Source organism: Sinocyclocheilus grahami, unplaced genomic scaffold, assembly GCF_001515645.1.
Source record: "Sinocyclocheilus grahami isolate Dianchi unplaced genomic scaffold, SAMN03320097.WGS_v1.1 scaffold148.1, whole genome shotgun sequence".
Classification (NCBI taxonomy): domain Eukaryota; kingdom Metazoa; phylum Chordata; class Actinopteri; order Cypriniformes; family Cyprinidae; genus Sinocyclocheilus; species Sinocyclocheilus grahami.
Window position 1 is genome coordinate 390,554 of NW_015505327.1, and position 22,124 is coordinate 412,677.

Genomic DNA, 22,124 nt, shown 5'->3' on the forward strand with positions numbered 1-22,124 from the left:
TCTCAGATGACCACCGGGACAAGACCACAGGAACCAGATGAGTCCTCTGCACAATGTGACATTGCTGCAGCCTGGAATTGAACTGCTGGTTTCGTCTGGTCAGAGAAGAACTGGCCCCCCGACTGAGCCTGGTTTCTCCCAAGGTTTTTTTTCTCTATTCTGTCACCGATGGAGTTTTGGTTCCTTGCCGCTGTCGCCGCTGACTTGCTTAGTTGGGGACACTTAATTTCCAGCGATATCGTTGACTTGATTGCACAGACACTATTTAAACTGAACTGAGCTGGATGATGACATCAGTGAATTCAATAATGAACTGCGTTTAACTGAAAATTGAGTGTTTACTATTGTCATTTTGCATTATTGACACACTATTTTCCTAATTAATGCTGTACAGTTGCTTTGACACAATCTGTATTGTTAAAAGCGCTATATAAATAAAGGTGAAGAAAAAAAATACCTTAAATATACTCTACACAGTAGATATCTCACCTGAAAAAATGTGAGCTCATAATCATTGAGAATGCCATTGTTGTCCAAATCTGACACCTTAAAGATACGTGTCAACACCCGAACACAGGCAGACCTCATCTGTAAAACAAATAAAATACAGTTAAACTTCAGAACACAATACATCAGTACAATACAAGTACTGTATTTTTACATAGATTGTTCAAATGTAGTCATACACAAAGTTGTGCAGACCTCTTTCTTCTCTGGACAGTAGAGTGGCCCTGTAAGGGTGAAGGACGGCCTTTTGTGCATAGTAAAATAACTCTAAAATATTCTTTAGATTCTTTGCTGAACACTATAGAAAGAGGCAAAACACTTAATTTACATTAGGGGTAGTTAACGGTAACTGTATCAAAGGTTTGAGTTTAGGATGCTGTAGGTTCATTCTGACTCTTTTGAACCCAAGGTGCTAGATGTACTTTGTCACTACTACGCTGCATTAAACTTTCATCAAGATCTTCAAAATCCTCATCATGTTTCTTCAAATACCTACTTTTTAACTATCATAAATAATTTTTTATACATCCCTGACATTGTCTTGCCATTGACACTGTGCTTCACATTGCAAAGATACGTATAAATTGTTGGAGATTGTTGGCAGTAGCTGCCTCTTTCTTTGATTGCCAAGCTTTTTAATTCATTTAATGTAATCCACAATACACAAAGACTGACAACACATGACCTAAATGACAGTTAGAGGAGAGGTTAGGGATTCAGAGAACTTCAACTGCTCAATTCGCAAATATATAAATATGCATGGTTTGGCATACCTCTACACAGGTCTCTATCTCTGTGTATTTGTTCATGATGTGAAGGACAGTCTCCATACTGCTGTGCTCAACCAGATCAGATTTATTCCCCACAAGGATCAGGGGAACCCTTAAACAAACACACACAGGGAAAGGTGTACACAAATAGCTTCTGGCTATTTTTAGTATACCAGTGAATTAACATACTGACTGCTGTGAACTCTTAATTTTGGAATTGTAAGGCAATTGTGATAATTCAATAGTGGCAATTGTGTTTAAGTTTGGCATGAAATGAAAATACACTATATTTTAGATCTTGATATATATATGAAAAAATATCTGATTGTGAATGATTATTCCATGGATATGTTTCGGTTTTTAAAAAAAGCTCACATACATCTGCCTCTATTTATGAGTCCATCTTAAACAATCCAATCTACAACCAATAGAACCAAGTTAATATCTGCCCCTACTTGATTTTCATTGTGACTTTAGGCAATAAAGTACAAGAGGCTGTGCAAAATTAATTTTTTTTGTTTTTTGCTGCTGCACCTTTATGGAATGCCCCTTTGGATGTGAAATAAGCAACAGTCACACAAGGTTTGACAAACTTTGAGCTTCATTTATGAAATACGAGCAAAAATAACTTTTGTGTAAAGAATTCGAAAAGCTGTTCTGATGTAAATCTTCAGATTCATGAAATGTTCATATTTTCTCTAAATGTTAGCTGGTACTACAAAAAATTGACTACACATAAATGGTGTAAAACTTGTGAACTTTATGCAATCTGATGACTGCATCTCGATAGCACAATTCACCATAATAATATATAACCCTATTAATTATTTAATCAATTAGTTCAATGTGAAAATACATTTCATTGATAAATAAAAATGATTGAAAACAGCCACATAGTCGGCTTTCCTTTTTATTACAGATTACTATTATTCTGAGCACCAGTAGCACTTGTCTGCAAGCTTTCATTGAATATTTTCGGTTATTTGCTTATGGCCAATTAGTCTCTTTAGCATTTATGCAGTATACTGGAGCAAAATTTGAAAAGGTTATACATGTAATTCACATGTATGTACAGCGCCCTCTCCCACCTTCATGACTGAAAATTATGCTAACTGTGAATGAGCAGGCACCACAGTACAAAGGCACCAGTGTGCTCACCACACCAGCTAGAGGTGGAGAGGAGAGAGAGATAGATTATTAGGAGACCATGATCGACAAGGGCCAGTGGAGGGAATTCCCCTACTCTTTACGTGACGTGACATGACATGTGGCCAAGTATGGTGACCTATGGTGAAATACTGCATTTACCCATCCAAAGTGCACACACACACAGCAGTGAACACACACCCGGAGCAGTGGGCAGTCATTTATGCCCGGGGAGCAGTTGGGGGTTCGGTGAAATACTGCATTTACCCATCCAAAGTGCACACACACACAGCAGTGAACACACCCCCAGAGCAGTGGGCAGCCATTTATGCCCGGGGAGCAGTTGGAGGTTCGGTGCCTTGCTCAAGGGTACCTCAGTCGGGGTATTGAAGGTGGGAGAGAGCGCTGTACATTCACTCCCCCCACCTACAATCCCTGCCAGTACGAGACTCGAACCCGCAACCTTTAGGTTACGAGTCCAACTCTCTAACCATTAGGCCACGACTTCCCCTTCCCACGACTTTACGAGAAGTGCCCTGGGATTTTTAATGACCACAGAGAGTCAGGACCTCTGTTTAATGTCTCATCCAAAGGACGGTGCTTTTTGACAGTATAATATCCCCATCTCTATACTGGGGTGTTAGGACCCAGGGTGTTAGGGTGTGAGCACTCCCTGCTGGCCTCACTAACACCTCTTCCAGCAGCAACCTAGTTTTCCCAGGAGGTCTCCCATCCAGGTACTGACCAAGCTCAACCCTGCTTAGCTTCAGTGGGCAACCAGTCATGGGCTGCAGGGTGATATGGCTGTGGCGAAAAATGTTGGTAAACATGATATGATATATGATATGGCCCCCTTAAAATACAATCTACCTTCAAAGATGAACATGCAATTGTGTATTTGTGAGAAAGACACACAGAGAACTAATGTAGCACACTAAACCACAAATACCTGCAGTTACCTACCTGCTGTCTTTGTCGGTTCTCTCATTTATCAATGGAATCCAATGACTTGTCACCTGTGACAATGACATTATTTACAAAATCTGAAAGCTATAGAAATATGTTTCAAGACCCATTCACACCAAGGACTGTAACTATAACCATAATAATAACTATAAAGTTGTACTAATCATTCTAATTAATCTAATTAACACAGAAGAGAGTTATCGTTGGAATCATGATGATTAATGATAAAAATAGTGATGAATAAGTGATGAATGATACAAATGTTGTGAGTCAATCAGAATCCACTCAATTTTAAAGAGTTTGAGCATTTAGTTCATATACAGTGGGTACGGAAAGTATTCAGACCCCCTTAAATTTTTCACTCTTTGTTATATTGCAGCCATTTGCGAAAATCATTTAAGTTCATTTTTTTTCCTCATTAATGTACACACAGCACCCCATATTGACAGAAAAACACAGAATTGTTGACATTTTTGCAGATTTATTAAAAAAGAAAAACTGAAATATCACATGGTCCTAAGTATTCAGACCCTTTGCTGTGACACTCATATATTTAACTCATGTGCTGTCCATTTCTTCTGATCATCCTTGAGATGGTTCTACACCTTCATTTGAGTCCAGCTGTGTTTGATTATACTGATTGGACTTGATTAGGAAAGCCACACACCTGTCTATATAAGACCTTACATCTCACAGTGCATGTCAGAGCAAATGAGAATCATGAGGTCAAAGGAACTGCCTGAAGAGCTCAGAGACAGAATTGTGGCAAGGCACAGATCTGGCCAAGGCTACAAAAAAAATTCTGCTGTGTACACACAGCACCCCATATTGACAGAAAAACACAGAATTGTTGACATTTTTGCAGATTTATTAAAAAAGAAAAACTGAAATATCACATGGTCCTAAGTATTCAGACTCTTTGCTGTGACACTCATATATTTAACTCCGGTGCTGTCCATTTCTTCTGATCATCCTTGAGATGTTTCTACACCTTCATTTGAGTCCATCTGTGTTTGATTATACTGATTGGACTTGATTTGGAAAGCCACACACCTGTCTATATAAGACCTTACAGCTCACAGTGCATGTCAGAGCAAATGAGAATCATGAGGTCAAAGGAACTGCCTGAAGAGCTCAGAGACAGAATTGTGGCAAGGCACAGATCTGGCCAAGGTTACAAAAAACTTTCTGCTGCACTTAAGGTTCCTAAGAGCACAGTGGCCTCCATTCCTTAAATGGAAGACGTTTGGGATGACCAGAACCCTTCCTAGAGCTGGCCGTCTGGCCAAACTGAGCTATCGGGGGAGAAGAGCCTTGGTGAGAGAGGTAAAGAAGAACCCAAATATCACTGTGGCTGAGCTCCAGAGATGCAGTCGGGAGATGGGAGAAAGTTTTAGAAAGTCAACCATCACTGCAGCCCTCCACCAGTCGGGGCTTTATGGCAGAGTGGCCCGGCGGAAGTCTCTCCTCAGTGCAAGACACATGAAAGCCCGCATGGAGTTGTGAGATGGTGAGAAATAAGATTCTCTGGTTAGACCAAGATAGAACTTTTTTTAATTCTAAGTGGTATGTGTGGAGAAAACCAGGCACTGCTCATCACCTGTCCAATACAGTCTCAACAGTGAAGCATGGTGGTGGCAGTATCATGCTGTGGGGGTGTTTTTCAGCTGCAGGGACAGGACGACTGGTTGGAATTGAGGGAAAGATGAATGCGGCCAAGTACAGGGATATCCTGGACGAAAACTTTCTCCAGAGTGCTCAGGACCTCAGACTGGGCCGAAGGTTTATCTTCCAACAAGACAATGACCCTAAGCACACAGCTAAAATAATGAAGGAGTGGCTTCACAACAACTCTGTGACTGTTCTTGAATGGCCCAGCCAGAGCCCTGACTTAAACCCAATTGAGCATCTCTGGAGAGACCTAAAAATGGCTGTCCACCAACGTTTACCATCCAACCTGACAGAACTGGAGAGGATCTGCAAGGAGGAATGGCAGAGGATCCCCAAATCCAGGTGTGAAAAACTTGTTGCATCTTTCCCAAAAAGACTCATGGCTGTATTAGATCAAAAGGGTGCTTCTACTAAATACTGAGCAAAGGGTCTGAATACTTAGGACCATGTGATATTTCAGTTTTTCTTTTTTAATAAATCTGCAAAAATGTCAACAATTCTGTGTTTTTCTGTCAATATAGGGTGCTGTGTGTACATTAATGAGGAAAAAAATGAACTTAAATGATTTTAGCAAATGGCTGCAATTTAACAAAGAGTGAAAAATTTAAGGGGGTCTGAATACTTTCCGTACCCACTGTATACTGTATCATGACTGAGCCTGGTTTCTTCCAAAGTTTTTTTTTTCTCCATTTTAGCCACCTAATGGAGTTTGGGTTCCTTGCCATTGTCGCCTTGGGCTTGCTTACCTGGGCATTAAAAGACACTTAATATTCATTACTATTATAATTTTGACTGCACTGACACTATCAAATGAGAACAAAACTGAAACTGATTTGAGCTGGATGACATTATTATTTTCTGTACAGCTGCTTTATAACTAACTTGAGCTGAACACCATTGTCTTTTTATAGCTGCTTTACAGAAGAATTTGAATTTGTCTAATATTTGAAGTTTGCATCATTGATTCCATTATTATTTCCATTATTTCCATTTATTACTGTGAAGCTGCTTTGAAACAATCAACACTGCATAAATCACATCAATAAAAGTACTTGATTTGACAATTAAAGCAGTAGACAACAACTGCAGCGCTCTCTTATAGTAAACAGAACCTTATTAAGAGTTGTTGATGCTAATATTTACTGTTCTAGTTATCTTCATAGTAATTTTTCTTGGTGTGAATGGGCTTTTACGCGTGTAATATAAGAGTAAGCAAAATATATGTATATTGTATAATCAGTCAGACATGAAAATCATGGATCAAACCACTGATTATTCTAATGAATGGTGAAGTTTTCTGACTTACTGCATGAAGAGTATTGTATGATCAAGTTCTCTCACCTTCTCAATAGACTTCTTGTGTTCACTGAGTAGACTATACATATAACATTGGCCTAAAAAGGAATGCAAAAAAAAATTTCTCTGAGGAAATCAAAATATGTGTGTGTGTGCATTAAGTTTTGTGTATCAATCTTACCTTTGATATCTCTTGATACAGCTTTTCATCTGTCTGTTCAGCTTCTGTGTATAAAAACACAGTTATGTCCTCTCCAATTTTTTTTTTGTGAATTTTGAATAAATATTGTGTATTTAAAAAAACGGCAGATATTTTAAATTAAATGTCATACATAGAACTATAATAACTAACCACTATAATTGATTTTCTTATTTAATACCCGAGTAGTCCACTATATGAGTGGGGACTCTCTCTGCTGTGACATCTGCTGGTATAGTGATCTCCTCAGCTCTGCAAGGAACCTATTATGACAAAAACATCCATTTTGACAATAAACACAGGCACTGTTGCAAATAATAAAGTCAGCTGATAACAATAATTATTACAGAGATTGTAATATTAATAATAATAATACATACCACAGTTGGGAACTCCTCACTGACCAGTATCATGATCAGGGACGTCTTCCCCACTTTGGCTACATTAATTATAATTATGGCTAATATAAGAGCATTAACGGATTCCTCCACACATCAATCTGATCAAACTTGAAATCCTTAATATAATCTAGACACGAGAATTTCTCAAGCAATTTTAATTTATATTTTAGTGGGAAAGAGCTTTTATAATATGTTTAGGCTACCAGGTCTAAAGTGAAGCCCTCTTATGGTCATAAAACATAGAAATGTAGTTTGAGTGATGAATGGAGCTCAAGCGTAGTTCAGGCAGACCAAGGTGTGACAGCCAGCATCAGCTGATTGTAACTCCTTCCACTACAATTAGGCTAAATAAGATATATAAATTAATCCGTACTCACACTTGCCTTAGTCTGTTGCACAGACATGCACTTATACCCTCCTTCATCCCCAACTCCTCCTTATACAGGCACATGATCATTTAGCGTCTTGTCCACGGAAATCATCTATCAGCCAATTATGGCTTAATCTTGTCCAGTCTTATTTACAGACCTGTATCACTTCCACGTGGAATTTTATATCTGTTGCATTATTTGCATATAAAAATTTCTGGTAATTGGCTTGGCTTTTGGGGTTTCAATCCTCAGTGACGGTTGCTTGTGGACAGCTCAGAATCTGAACCCTTCAGAGCAAAACCTGCCATCAAAATAATGTTCAGGATCTCTACAATAATCTTAATCAAATAGAGTGGTCTTGAATGAAGTATGTTTATGTATTTGCAGAGCATAGATAGGCAAATACATTTGGGTTTGGCAAACTGTAATATTTACCAACCCCTTTGCATAAAACAATAATAATAATTATTTGTCACAGAAGAACTTCCTCTTCCTTTTTTGCACAGGTCTTTTTGGACCACAACAGGACTTCGTAAATATTTCAAGACCCTCAAGTTATTTCAATGATTTACACATTGTAATTTGCAAATGCTAATGAACTGGCTTCCAAGGCAGCATTCCCAAAAGATACTGAGCTGCCTGCTTAGACAACATTCTCTGTAGTGAGCGCTCTACCTAGACAGTATTATTGGGCACCACACACAAACTGAACCAAACAGTCGGATGACTCGTAACGTGCACGGAAAGATGGAAGTTCACTATCTCGCTCATCATATAATTTAAAAAACCTAACAAAACATCCATATCAATGTTATGAATCAATGCGCTGTCATTTCAAGAAGGGCATGTTATTGTGACATCTGAAACTGCAGTGGCAATGCGGAAACCTTGTCATCAGACAAAGAGATTTTATTTAATGTTACAATGCAAACACTTCAGACATTTGCTTCGTATATGAGCTAAATTTTTCAGTGGAAACTTGTAAATGATTAATTAATGTTAAGGTTAAATTATCATAAGGTTATGGTTTCGTAACACTTTTATGAAAGCGACCATGTAATCAATAAAAGACTTAAGTTCTCCAACCAACAGAATCCTCACGTCTTTTCGCATTTTTCCCACTTGTGAAGTCAAATTGAACCTATTATAATCGTCAGGATTTTACACACGTCCACAGCAATGTACATCAACCTCGACACAAAGTAAGCTTGACATTATGAGCAATTAAAACTGATTAGAAGATTTTCTTTAAAATCATGGGATACGACGTTCTCTAGAATAGATGATATAAGCATCGGCATCTATTGGTACTGATGCAGTCTAAAGGGATGGAGACACTCTGCAGCTCTTAACTGATGTATCCTAATGTTACACACACGACCTCCAACATGTCTACGGGTCTCACTGAGGAACAAACTATGCAAAACTCAAAAAGAAAACGCAAGATTCTTCAGTTTTAAATTAGTATAAAGTTGTTATTTGAAAATCACCATTTACAAATGCTATCAAGACAAAAAAATAGCATTACATAATCTTTCGTACCATTAAGATTACAGTATATTACAGCAATCAGCAGAACAATTTACAGTCATTTATACATGTATACTTTAACTTTGATCTAAAGTGCCCAAAATACAATGAACAAAAAGAAAACATCATAAAGGAGCCAACAATATTAGCTGTATCGCAATCCAAAATTGTAGAAATAAACAGGATAGCAAAAAAAGGGACATTCTTTAGTCCTACAATAATTATGGATGTGTGGCTAAATGGTTAAATACCAGAAAGCCAAATGAGATTACACAGATATGTAATAAAAATAAAATACAAGATTCCTTTATATAGTAATAGTAATAGAATACATATTCTGTAAACAAAATGGAGTGTATAAAGTGTAAAGTGTAAATGCTACAGATCTCTGTTATCCTGAACTCAATGTCTAGGAAAGGTTAAGGCATTGTGTGACAGTCCATACAGCCAGAAGATAGGTATGAAAGGGCCAGAGGAATCCACCTGGAAACTGTGTAATTCAAGCAGGCTATCACGCAGACTCTGAAAGGACAACTGCCCTTTTGGCATGTCCAGAATGACTCTGATACCATTAGGGATGCTATGCTTAACAGAAGTTTTTATATTATTGTGCCAAGCACTCAGTTGCCCACTGCTCCACTCCAAACACCAAGATGAAGGAGTTCTTCCCAACCTCTCGCTACGCTTCAGACTGGGATTTGCCACACCAACAGCCCATCCGGTGCTGAATGTGGTGTCCACGTCCCAGTAAACCCACTCTCCTCTGAATTCCTGCTCCGCCATCCACTGACAGGCATCAAAACGCCCGTGTAATGTTCTTGCTTGGTTCCCCGGTTGTGTTTCTACTCTGTGGCTCTCTGTGTGAAAAACCAGCCGCTTGTTTCCCAGCTGGGGAGAAAAAGAAAGCTCAACGAACTCTGCATGAAGACCAGCTGGGAGGGAGAGAAAGACATTTAAGTTAACATGAATAGCACCAAAGACACATTTTTAGTTCAAGCATGCATAAAAATCAATGTTAGCATAAAAACATAACCCTCAGCACTGTCTCTGTTGCGCTGCTGTGCTCCTGCACTGGGAGTGAGATGAGCATCCTCAAACAGAGATTCTGAATTCTCTGGAGCCTCCTCTACAAACTCCTGTGAACTCTCCTGAGAAAGATTATGTTTTTAACAATCAGCTCCATTCCATGAGTAATGACTATATATGTAAAAATATTTCTCAGAATTCTTACTTAAATTTTATTAAGATCCTTGAATCACTAGTGAATACATGTACTTGTTGGGGTGATTTGATGAAAACACTTTGGTTCCCAAACCTCTCGTATAGGCATCTCATAAGAACATTATTGGATCTCATTAACTTCCCATACACATATTTGCTTTGAAATGGTCTGCACTGTATAAAGTGCTATATAAATAAAGGTGACCTGACATATAATTTATCATGAATCATTAAAATGTTTGCACTAACATTCAACAGTTTGGGGTGTTGTAAGATTTTTTTTAAATATTTTTTGAAAGTCTCCTATGCTCAGCAAAGGCTACATTTATTTGATCAACAACAAAAATATATATATATTGTAATATTGTGAAATATTACAATTCACAGTAAATAATTTTTATTTCATTAGATTTTAAAATAATTTATTGGTGTGAATTTAATTATTTTGCAATCATTACTCCAGTCTTCAGTGTCATGATATTTCAGAAATAATTATAATATGCTGATTTGATGCTGAGTTAGATTTCTAATTATTATCAATGTTAAAGATAGTGCTGTTTCATATTTTTGAACAGCATTTCTTTTAAATCTTTGAAACGTTATAAATGTCTATACTGTCATTTTTAATGTGTCATAGCTGAATAAAAAATAATTAGTGAATGGAATTGCACGTTAATATTTTCATAAACTGGATAAATAAGTGGCCCTACAATAAGCATAAAAACTGATCATGTCTAGTATTTGCCCAATTAAATGTCACATTCTTTGTTTAGCTGATTAAAGGACGTTCGAGGTGCTTTCTGCATGTCAATCATTTAGCACTGTCACAGTGCATAAGCCAGAATCTGAGGGCTTTAAAGTAACTTTTTTTGTTGTTGTTAAGTTTTTAGCTATTTGGGAGGATGTGAAATGTTTTAGTCCTTCAACAATAGAAACAACTTAAAGTGACTACAAAAGAAGCAAGACGTATGTAAACATCAGTAAAGCTTTCCATGAAGGAAGCTGAGAGCAATAAAGTGCATTTAAAAGGGTCCTATTATGCTTTTTCACTTTTAAAATTTTAGTCAGTGTGTAGTGTGTATGTTTGGGCATAAAAAAGATCTAGAACGTTACAAATCTCAAAGTCCACTCCAAAGGGAGATATTGTGGTTAGAACGCTTGGTTGAGTGAGCGCATCAGACGAGACGATGAAGAAGAAGTGCTGCTGCAGAGATAGTGCATCAGAGAAAACGAAGGAGAAGAGATTCTGTGCTGTAGCCTCAAATTTTCAGCATGTCTAGAACAATCCTTACAAGTATAACACGACGTAGCTAGGCGCCGCGGAGAGACGCCGAACGGGCTGCCGGTGTGCCTACACTCATAGAAAATAATGCATTTGTATTTTAAAGACGTGGTGCGACGCTGCGCTTCTCGTCCGGTGTGCGACTGCCTGAAACGCTGTTTTTTTTCACCTCAGTGCCCGAACGTCTTTGTTTGGGCTTCCGAAAGCGGATGATGTCAGGAAACAGTGGTTGCAATTTATTTTTTAACTCTGTTCCTGTGCATTATAACCCCAATTTGCTATTGTGTGCTGCGCATTTTACTGAGGACATCTTCCACAACACGAGTGAGTACAGTGCCGGATTCGCCAAAAAGCTTTTGTTGAAAGACGGAGCAAGGGGCGTGGCAGTACTGAAACACCGTCTAAGCTGTTCGCCAATCACAACGCACTGGGACAGCTAACCAATCACAACACATTTTGTTTTTCGGAAGGTGGACCTTCATCAAAGCCGGAACTAATCGAGTCATTTGTGCCAGGCTGGGGAGAAATGTATTGTAATAATAATGTAAATTATGTGAAAAATAATGCGTTTTTCGAACCACCAAGCATGAGAGCATGTTCTAGTACACCCCCAAAACAAAATCAAGACTTTGTAAAAGAGCATAATAGGACCCCTTTAAACAGATGCCGATCATTCTTGGGGGTTGTGGATAGGGGCGTGGCTTTTTTGGTGGCGGAAGTTCTACAATGGCTAACATCACAAACAGCACCTAATTATTTACTACATTTATTTATGGTTATGTAGTGTTTTCCCAGACAGAGAACTGTACACATACATACAAACACATTTTTTGTGGACCTTGCTCAGAGTCATAATAGTATTGTTATAAGTCATCAGATACCAAAAATGCTGTACCTCTTCAGACTGAGAAGGTAGATCCCCTGATGTCAGACTAAAACTTCTGCCAGCATAACAACTTGAAGCATCACTGTCTAAAGACGAACTGGAGACATCCATCTGAACAATCGAGGAATCACAAATGCCAACCTGAGTGTGGTTCAAAATTATCATTATTTCTTAAGATACTTTTTTTCACATAGTGCATGTGCAAATGTAAAAGTATTCAGAATTAAACGTATTACCGCACAAGCCTGATTTGAACTTAGCTCAGCTGAAAGTGTATCTTCCATCTTTTTGATCTCATCTTTTAACCAATCCAGACGTTTCATTAAAATATCCTAAAGCGCAAGCAGTCGCAATAAAAGTTAGAAAGTTAGGAAAAGCTCAAAGTTGGCTTTTCAATCAACTACCTACCCCCATTTTCATTATTATATTGTATTATTAAGCTGTTTGATAAGTCCATGAACTTGCCACTTTTGTAAGAGTTGTCCGAGCGTGTTGCGTTTGATCTGCTTGATCCGTTTCAGCCAGAATTTGCTCCCATGTCTCGCGACCACCAAGGTCCTGTAATTCCAGTATGTCACACAGAGTGAAATTCATCTCTAGTTTACTACTGCTTACATCTGCCCGGCAATGTGGACAATCTCTCCTTGCGCTACTCTTTGCCCAACATGCATTGATGCACTTCTGACAATAGTTATGCCCACAAACTAGTGTAACCGGCTTTGTGAAAATCTCCATACATATCGAGCATTTAAGGTTATTTGCGACGAACTTTACAATATCCTCATATAATAGCGACATGATGTCAAGGCGGTTTTTTCGGAATCGAAACTGAAAGTCCCACGAATCGCTTTATTTTCTTGAGCAAAGCGTCCATTCGTAGTCGGAACCAAAGTCACATACGCTGTGTTTCCTCACGAGTCCTTAACGTCGGACATCTGAGGGCAATGCATGGCGCCGCCCAGTCATATGTAAGAAAAACACAGAGCTGTGGCGATCAAACATGTGGGTCGCAAAACGCCTCTTATCCTCCATATTCCTCAAAGGTAATTAATAACAACACTTGCAAATATATTGGGTACGAAATTTAATTAGATCTAGCCCTTGCTTTGTCAATCACAAGGACTATAAAGTATCTTGCAGCTTCACAGGTCTTTTTCGATCTTGGATTATCAGTTGCACTAATTTATTTAAAAGTCTAAAGTTATATATAATGCAAAGCGTTTTTTTATTGAATCTGTGTATTTAATTATGTTTATTAGAATTTGTTTGTTGAATTAAGTTTCTTATTTGGGACTAGTATCGAACACTATTGATTGAGAATACAAAATGTTGGACCGAATTGAGCTGAATAATGACAGTATTGTCTTCTGTGGAGCTGCTTTATAGCTGAAATTTAAAAAATTGATTGTCGTTTGATGATTGATTTATTTTGCAACAATGACTATAATAAAAATGTGAGTTTGCTTGAATGAATATATATATATATATATATATATATATATATATATTATATACAAAATTTGTCTAATTTTTAAAAAGGTTTTTATTTAATGAAAAATTTGCCTTATTAAATGAACTATTTATAAGTTTTTTTCCCTTCTTGGGCCTGAAATGGAGGAATTTTGGTCAAAATTGATAATTAAACAATATTTTGCTAAATGTGCTGAAACCTTGGCTGGTTTAGGCCTGTCATGGATAAATAATGATGACAATAAAACCACCAGTAGGTGGCAGAAAGCCCTTGTTTTGATAAATTATTTATTGAATCGTTCAAATCAAACGACTTGTTCAAAATGGCTGATTCAATTAGAAACGTAATAAGCTTGCGTCCCAATGTACATACTACTATCCATCCTAAATTCTGTGATATTAGTAATTACTATTTAGTGCAGACAGGCTGGATAGTATGCACATTTGGGACACAGGGAAAGTGTCCTTCTGAATGGGCCGTGAATCACTGTTTCACTTGATTTGTCCAAAAAACAAAACAAAACAGATTAATTCAAGGACCGAAACACCGTGTTACTGTGTACTGTTGTATAAAATTAATAGCACATTTGTGCTCGCGCATGTAGGCCTACTGATATTCAGAAAAGTACATTGCTTGTGCAATGAATATAAAAACATATAAACTCATACATGGGTATTTTTCTTTAATTGCTTGAATTATAAGGTTATTTTACCTGTATTCTAATAGGCTTCATCGCACAGTGAATGCTTTTGGACTCTCAAGATGTGTTTTTGTTTGGTTTTTGCAAGGTCGATGACTGGATAATGTCAGCTCTCCTATCATCTCTCAGTCCCTCACAGTTACACATACAGCACAATAACATTGCGTCAGGGGAATGTTTTTAAATTCTAATGAAGGAAAAATCATACCTTTTCTGTTGTCTTCTTTTTAAAGAAATTCAAAAGTTGCGCTTGAACCATTTTGCGTGAAAAATGACGAAAAACTTGCTTGTGCTTGTGCTTGTGCAAGTTTTTATAGAACCAAGTTCTGATTGGCCAATCGCCGTTATTCGTGAATTATCTTAAGTAGATAATTTTAACATTTAATTTGCATGATAACTTTTACATAATACACATTATTAATCCAAAGGGGATGGTAAGGGGGAATGGTGGTTTTACTGAGGAAGCTCTTTGTCATTTTTTTCAACCGGGGGATGCCATCCCCCCTCAGTTCGAGCCCTGTATATATATATATATATATATATAATTATTTTCTGACTAAATCATTGATTGGTTACAGGACATTACAGTTTGTTCTGTCGCCCCCCAAGCTCCTTGCCTGAATATGAGCTCAGATTCTTGCACTGCACCTGTTGCAGAAGGAGCAAAATCATGATCTCTGGGCTTGACATCCTGAATGCATCTGTTTCCTCCGAATTATGCCAAGAAAAGGACAAACCCCTGGACTCATATTATACCGCAGAGCAGCGTGCTGTCATCCTCCAGTGCCTCAATACATCCACAGAGTCAGAACTGGAACAGGTCAAACTGCTACGAGGACGGAAAGCTGTTAACATAGTCAAATACAGAACCGCACATGGACCATTCAACAGTCTGGAGAGTGTTATGAATGTGCCCTTACTGAAACACAAGAGTGCTGTCATAGTCTTTGCCTCCATCCTTAAACCAACTGACAAGAAGGAGAGGAAAAAGGGAAAAGTCCATCTGGCTAAATTCATAAGGCCTGAGGTTGACCGAGCTCTACTGGAGGTGAGGCAAATCTGTCTAAACCACTACATCTAATAGCTTTTGTGAATGAGGAGGTCTGTGCTATGTTTTATTTATGAATGTCTTGCAGGATGCAAGCTCTATCGTGTCCATTGTTTGTGGTACTAATAAAATTGCATGGACACACATGGATCGTGCAAGAACTGTCTTAGACTGGCAGCAAGCAGAGTGCAAGAGTTTTATGAAAGGAATGTACATGGCATCCGATTATTTGGAAGATGTGAGTTACTAAATTGTGAATACATATTACAGTTTTTGCATATTCTTTTAAGAAAGCAAACCAGCAACCCTTGTGGTTTGAAGAACTTAAAGCAATGTAACAGAATTAGCGACAGATCTTTTCCTTTAGTACTGTGACGTACTGAAAGAGTGAAAAAGATTATGGTAAAGAAAAAATGTAGAGCAGTTCTATGCATTGTTTGTTGATTGGATGGAGGCAGATCTGAATGCAAGCTTGCAGTCGATAATAAGAAAGGGGCAATTAAATCCATAAAATGATTGAGAGAAGTATGATAGAATATTCAGTTTTGGCATTTTGATAAATATTTAAAAATGAAACATGCATAGATGAATCGTTCACAGTAAGATCAATAACATGTTTTTAGTAAATAGATTTGTGAACTTCCATTTCATGTTGACAAAGCATCTTTCCTCCAAAAAATGATTATTCTTTAAAATAAATTTTGATATAAATATAGATTTTTTAAAGAATGTTTTAGCTGTTTAAGCTCTCCTGTCAAGTGTTGCTGGTTTACCTTCTGTATAGAGATTACTTTAATGCACCTAATTTGATAGTATATTTGCACAGGAAAAACCAATTTGAATGTGAATTATATATATATATATTTTTTTTTTTGTCAACCCCAGATCTCAACTGTTATTTCAAGCTTCCCTCCAGCTGACTTTTTTTTGGTGGAGAAACCAAGTATCTCTCCCCAGAATACTTCTCTTTATCCGGTCTTGGTCCATCTCCGGACAGTAGAGGCAATGCTATTTGCTTTACTCACTCCAGCAAGGGAACCAGAAAGCCCCCCAAAAGTCCTTAACATGATGCGCACAGCTGTCGGCCGCCATTTCAACCTAATAGTGGGAGATTGTCGGACAAGTGGAGCTGAGAGAGTGAGGAAGATGATGACTGAGTCGGTGATGAAGCAAGACCCACGTGTTCTTTTTCCTCATGACTTGGTGTTAAAGCACAGAAACTCTTTTCAGATGAGCAGTAGGAACAGAGGGGAAGAGCTATGTGACGCTCTCCTGCAAGCTGTTGCATTTTTTGAACTCCTGCGGGAGTGAATCGCTACTGAATGACTATTTCTCATTTGTTTGACGTTGGAGCTCCTTCTCCCTTCCACTGCGTAAAATGTTATGCAATGCTTCCTCTGAAACAAAGACTACATATTAAAGTTAATTTAAGTTGCTTGAACCTGACACAGGATTTTATTATTACTATTTTTTTTATTTCTTTAAGTGTTAAACTAGAACCTATTTAGTGTTGAGGAGAAACTTTATACATTTAAAGGTTAAATATTATTAAATAAAATCTACAGTAACACACATGATTATAGCAATGTTAAAGGGGGATGTTTCCCCCCAAATTGAAAATTCTGTCATCATTTACTCGCCCTCAAATTGTTCTAAACCTGTATGAGTTTCTTTCTTTTTTTCTGTTGAACACAAAAGAAGATATCTTGAAGAATGTGGGTTGCAAACAGTTGCTGGTAGCCATTGACTTAGTCTGGAAGTCAATGGCTACTGTCAACTGTTTAGCTACCAGTATTCTTCAAAATATTTTTGTTCAGCAGAAGAAAGAAGTTCATGGAACAACTTAAGGGTGAGTAAATGATGACACAACTTTCTTTTTTGGGTGAACTATCCCTGGCACACTAAATTTTATACAATGTTTAACTGGTGGTCCTTGTTGTACCACTTTATCGATTAATTACAGTGGTTCCTGGACCTGGATACCCCCAACTCTGTTCATTTTTATGTCTCCCTAATAAAACACACCTGATTCAACTCATCAGCTGATTAGTAGGGACTTCAAGGCCTGAAATGGTTTTGTCAGATGAGAAACATCCAAAATGTGTACTGTTAGGTGTATTCCAGGGACCAGGTTTGGGAACCACTGCACTAAGAGGTCCTTGACATGAGATAAAGCCCAAGGTTTGGAAACATAAGGTTGCTGGTTGAGTCCCCACAGAGACTGATCTGCCACCATTGTGCACTTGAGCAAAGCACTTAATCTTATAGGTTGCTACTTGAATGTGAACTCTACTGTCCAGTGGGAAAGTTGCTTTGGAATTAAAGTATCTACTAAAAAGACATGTTGGTTTGTTGTAATTTTTCTTATGACAAACACTGTTATGCTTGTTCAATGAACCATAAACAGTTACACCTGGAACAGTCCATAAGACTCTACTAACACTTTACAGGCAGTAGGTAATTAAGGGTAGTTAACAGTTATAGTTACGATACCTTCCTGAACATGCCATAGTCCTGTTGCAGGGAGGCATGGGGACTTGTGGCTCTGGTGCTTAAAGCAGCTGGCAGCTATAACAGATACTGACTGCTACTTTTGATATTGACCCTCCCTCCCTTTCTTCAGGGACTCGTTATTCCATTTATGTGAAACTAAAGTTTATGTCTCAGTTGTTAAACTTTTTTTGTTAATATTTACTTAAGAAACTAGTTGGAAATCAAAGCAGTTGCATGTAAGAGGAGGTTTCTTTTTTTTTGCTTAGTATATATACAGGGGTTGAAGTGAACAAAATAATCTGTACACTCATTATTATTATTATAGGGGTAAATATTATGCTGTGATTATCTTTTTGTTGTCTATAATCTCTAAGTTGTATATAATTGTAGTATACGTTTTGCAAGTATCATTAAAAAATTATCACTTGGGTGAACTATACCTCCAAAAATGAAAATTAGCCCATAAATTACTCACCCTCAAGTCAGCCTTTGTCTGAAAGTCACCCTTTCAGACTAATCCAGTCGGAGTTATATTAAAGGGGTCATATGATGCTGCTAAAAAGAACATTATTTTGTGTATTTGGTGTAATGAAATGTGTTTATGCGGTTTAAGGTTCAAAAAACACATTATTTTCCACATACTGTACATTATTGTTTCTCCTCTATGCCCCGCCTTTCTGAAACGCGTCGATTTTTACAAAGCTCATCGGTCTGAAAAAGCGAGGTGTGGTGTGATTGGCCAGTTATCCAGTGCGTTGTGATTGGCGGAATACCTCAAGTGTGAGACGGAAATGTTCACCTCACCTTATTGTGATGATGCCCTGTCAGGCCGGAGCGATGATTCAAAAACATGAAAACCCATTATAAACGAGGCATTCGTTGCATCCAGTAGGGACATAATTATGGATTATAATGACTTATACTGTCTTTTTACGCGTTGCATTGCATCGCACCGCTTAAACATAAAACCATGTCTGCATTTGTGATCGGAGAAATGACAAACAACAAGCCCTACTCTACACTGCCCAAAAAACTAGCTTTAAATATATAAAATATAAAAACTCTCTAAATATAAAAAACGTACTTACAGTATTTGAGTCAGAACAGCCGGCATTGTAGTCTACTCTCCCAGGATCAGGAAACAGTCCTCCATAAAATGTGCTGCACACATCTGAATATTTGGGTTGAGCTGTTCTGGAACAGTGTTGTAAATACAACTTAACCACTGATTTCTAGTCGTGTCCATTTTTGGAAGACCAAACAAAGTAGTTTCGCTTTCACAACGAAACAGCGTCACACACGGTGGCCTAGCGTGAGCAGAGGCTAGAGTTAGTGGTGGCCGGCTAGAGTGAGCAGAGGCCGGGGGCTAGAGTTAACGGTGGCCGGCTAGAGTGAGCAGAGGCCGGCTTGAGTGAGCGGCGGCCGGGCTTGCGGCAACCACATGTGACGACCCCGGGCTGGACTTCGTCCCTTCCACGGTGAAAGCCGATCCGACGATCGACAGCACAAAGTTTTAGTATTTCCTCAGTCTTCTTTATGCACCAAGAGCTTGTAACACTCCAAAGAGAAAGGAAAAAATGTAAATCGCATCATATGACCCCTTTAAAATCTGGAAAAGTCAGATTTTCATGATGTCACCTTTAAGACTTTTTAAGGCCTTACATTTGATAACTAAATGTAAGACTTTTTAAGACCCCGCGGAAACCCTGTATTGATAAAGAGATCTGTAGAAGTCTGACGGTCTAATGTTAAATCTCCTGCCTAGAAGAAAGGCGCTTGCGTGTGGGTTGCATCATCCAATAAGATTCCTTCTCACAAATGACGTTCACTCCGTCTATTGGATATGATTGTTGCGGGGGCGTGGCTTCTCGCCCGTAGAAATCCACTACAAGTTCAATACACAGATGAAGAAAAATAACCTAGCATTTACAATTAAAGCTGCAGTCCATAACTTTTTTTGTTTAAAAATGATCCAAAATCAATATTTGAGCAAGTATACATAACCAGCCAGTGTTCAAAACTATTGCCTTACTTCAGCCCAATTCACAACGGTTAACTTATAATAATGTTTTCTAACTTGAGTGGTACGGGTAGGTTTTCGGGGGAAATTCGAGCATGCCGCTGCATCATTACATCACGTCTGTAAACATAAAGAAGTTGTCCCGGCTACTAGGCTATGGCATGTGAGGATCCTGCAGGTGACAGATCGTTTATAGCATTTTCTCACAGCAGCCAGAATAATTAAATGTATCATTTTGATGGCAGATTGTAATCCATACAGGATTATGTGTTTATGAAACACATGGGAATGAAATTAAATTATATTCCAGTTATAAATGTGCTTCTGATTACAGATAGCCTGGGATTACAAAGATTTGTAAACCAGTTCGAAGGGAGCATAATTTGCTTTTTGGGTTAAAATAATTTCTTAATATGAAATTCGAAGAGTATGACAATTAGACTAGACTGTGCAGAAATTGAAATCTACACGCTAATACACACTATACTCAGTCACCAATGCTGATGTTGTTAACATTAATCATTTGAGAATAAAGTATAACAATAATAATTTGAACAGTTTGATGTGATATGAGCTAACCAATCTTTAGATTTAATCAAGGGTGTAACTTTGGTTTGAGAAGTGGGGGGGACACAAAATGGGGGAAAATGTTTTCGATTTGAATCCCATTTCCTCCATGTGCATACATTTTGGGACAATGGTTATACAAAATCCAGGAAATAATTAAGTTGATTAATGATCAATTCTGGCAAAAAGAATAGTAGGCTACTAAACTATGTATAAGAAAAATATGTCTTACTTTATTGTTTAATAGGGGCCGATCGCCAAGACTTGAGAGAATCATTTTATTATAAAGTCGAAAATGTTCACCATTAATGTTTTGAATAGTTTAAATAATGTGAGACTCAATTTCCACTGTTAAACAAACTTTTATTTCACACTAACTGCTGTACCTGGAAATATAAAATAAATCACTTGTTGCACAGGACAGAATGTTCTACATCAGTGGTTCCCAGACTGTTTAGAGTGGAGTATCCCGAGGCACTTCTGCGTACCCCCCCCTCTTCCACTGCACCTTTTCCATTAAAGGACCATATTTGCCCCCTAAATTAACTTTCCAATGGATTTTTTTATCTTTATAAATAAAATATGTAAAAAAAAAAAAAAAAAGTTCAATAGAGTAATATGCACTGATTATAAAAAAAAAAGTGAAGTGAGGTGGCGGTACGTCACTGTCTTAATGCATGAGTCAACGAGTCATTTGTTCATTCAGTAACTAAACAAGTGGCTGTATTTATAAATTAATCATTGAATCAATGACTTTCGCGAACGATTCGTTCAGCATTTTGTTCGTGTACCCCCTCTGTCGCCTCACGTACCCCAGTTTGGGAACCACTGTTCTACATTAAATATTTAACTAACAGTCTGTTACCTAGCAACAGTGTATTATAAAGTTAGCTCAGTCAACGTAGCATTAACGTAACATTAACAGGTGTAGACAGAAAATATGATTATTCTGACCTGAGCTAATTTATGTGATTTTGAAAAGGGGTGGGGGTGGGACATGTCCCCCCTGTCCCCAGTGGAAATTACGCCCCTGGATTTAATCACCATTGGTAGCACGATTTATGGTAATGATTTTTCCTCAGTTGGTCAGAACAAACGTGGCAGACTTGTTACTTACTTGTTCAGATGGCAATATACGTGAAAATTCTTATTTGGGTCATATTGCAAGACATATGCTAGAATCTGTTATTGCGAAGTACAGTAAATATCCACACCGGTGCGGTGACTGGCTGCCACACATACTCTTCAGAACATTAGATTCATCCGCGCTGGAGCCGTGCCGACTAACAACCCACGCAAGCTAGATAATTCCGCACACTGCTGCAATTCCAGGTTTTCAAACAGAGATGGCGACAAAGAGGCAAAACTTACAGACTGCAGCTTTTAAATAAATTGTTGCTCTAGCATTGTAAACACTTTCCTGAAAATGTTTTGAAATTACATCGTTTAGAATGACTTATGAAACACTGTATCTTTGAAAATAGATGTACCAACAGAAGTTTGAGCACAATTCATTAAAATGCAAAAAACCAAGAATTTACACATCTTTAATTTGTAAATAGTTTTGTGTACACCAAAC

General features: G+C 37.9%; 2 protein-coding genes and 1 pseudogene across 3 annotated transcripts; 1 reads left to right on the plus strand and 2 right to left on the minus strand.

Annotated features, from left to right (window-relative positions):
* LOC107591952 (mitochondrial Rho GTPase 1-A-like) overlaps positions 1-8,440 on the minus strand; it is a 40,851-nt pseudogene extending 32,411 nt beyond the window's left edge.
* A 399-nt stretch (positions 8,441-8,839) lies between these two features.
* Positions 8,840-13,055, minus strand: LOC107591913 (E3 ubiquitin/ISG15 ligase TRIM25). Its single transcript, XM_016281189.1, has 5 exons — positions 12,712-13,055; positions 12,483-12,578; positions 12,256-12,387; positions 9,891-10,005; positions 8,840-9,789 (listed from the first exon to the last, which is right to left on the minus strand). Exons 1-5 carry the CDS (start codon positions 13,042-13,044, stop codon positions 9,260-9,262), a joined length of 1,206 nt encoding a protein of 401 aa, XP_016136675.1. The 5' UTR covers positions 13,045-13,055; the 3' UTR covers positions 8,840-9,259.
* Positions 13,056-13,164: 109 nt separating this feature from the next.
* Positions 13,165-17,117, plus strand: tefm (transcription elongation factor, mitochondrial). Of its 2 annotated transcripts, XM_016281190.1 has the most exons (4): positions 13,165-13,289; positions 14,996-15,465; positions 15,554-15,703; positions 16,351-17,117. In XM_016281190.1, the coding sequence occupies exons 1-4, from the start codon at positions 13,247-13,249 to the stop codon at positions 16,774-16,776; spliced, it is 1,089 nt and encodes a 362-aa protein (XP_016136676.1). In that variant the 5' UTR covers positions 13,165-13,246; the 3' UTR covers positions 16,777-17,117. The 2 variants fall into 2 exon arrangements, with proteins under 2 accessions (XP_016136676.1, XP_016136678.1); XM_016281192.1 differs by lacking the exon at positions 15,554-15,703.
* Positions 17,118-22,124: the final 5,007 nt, after the last annotated feature.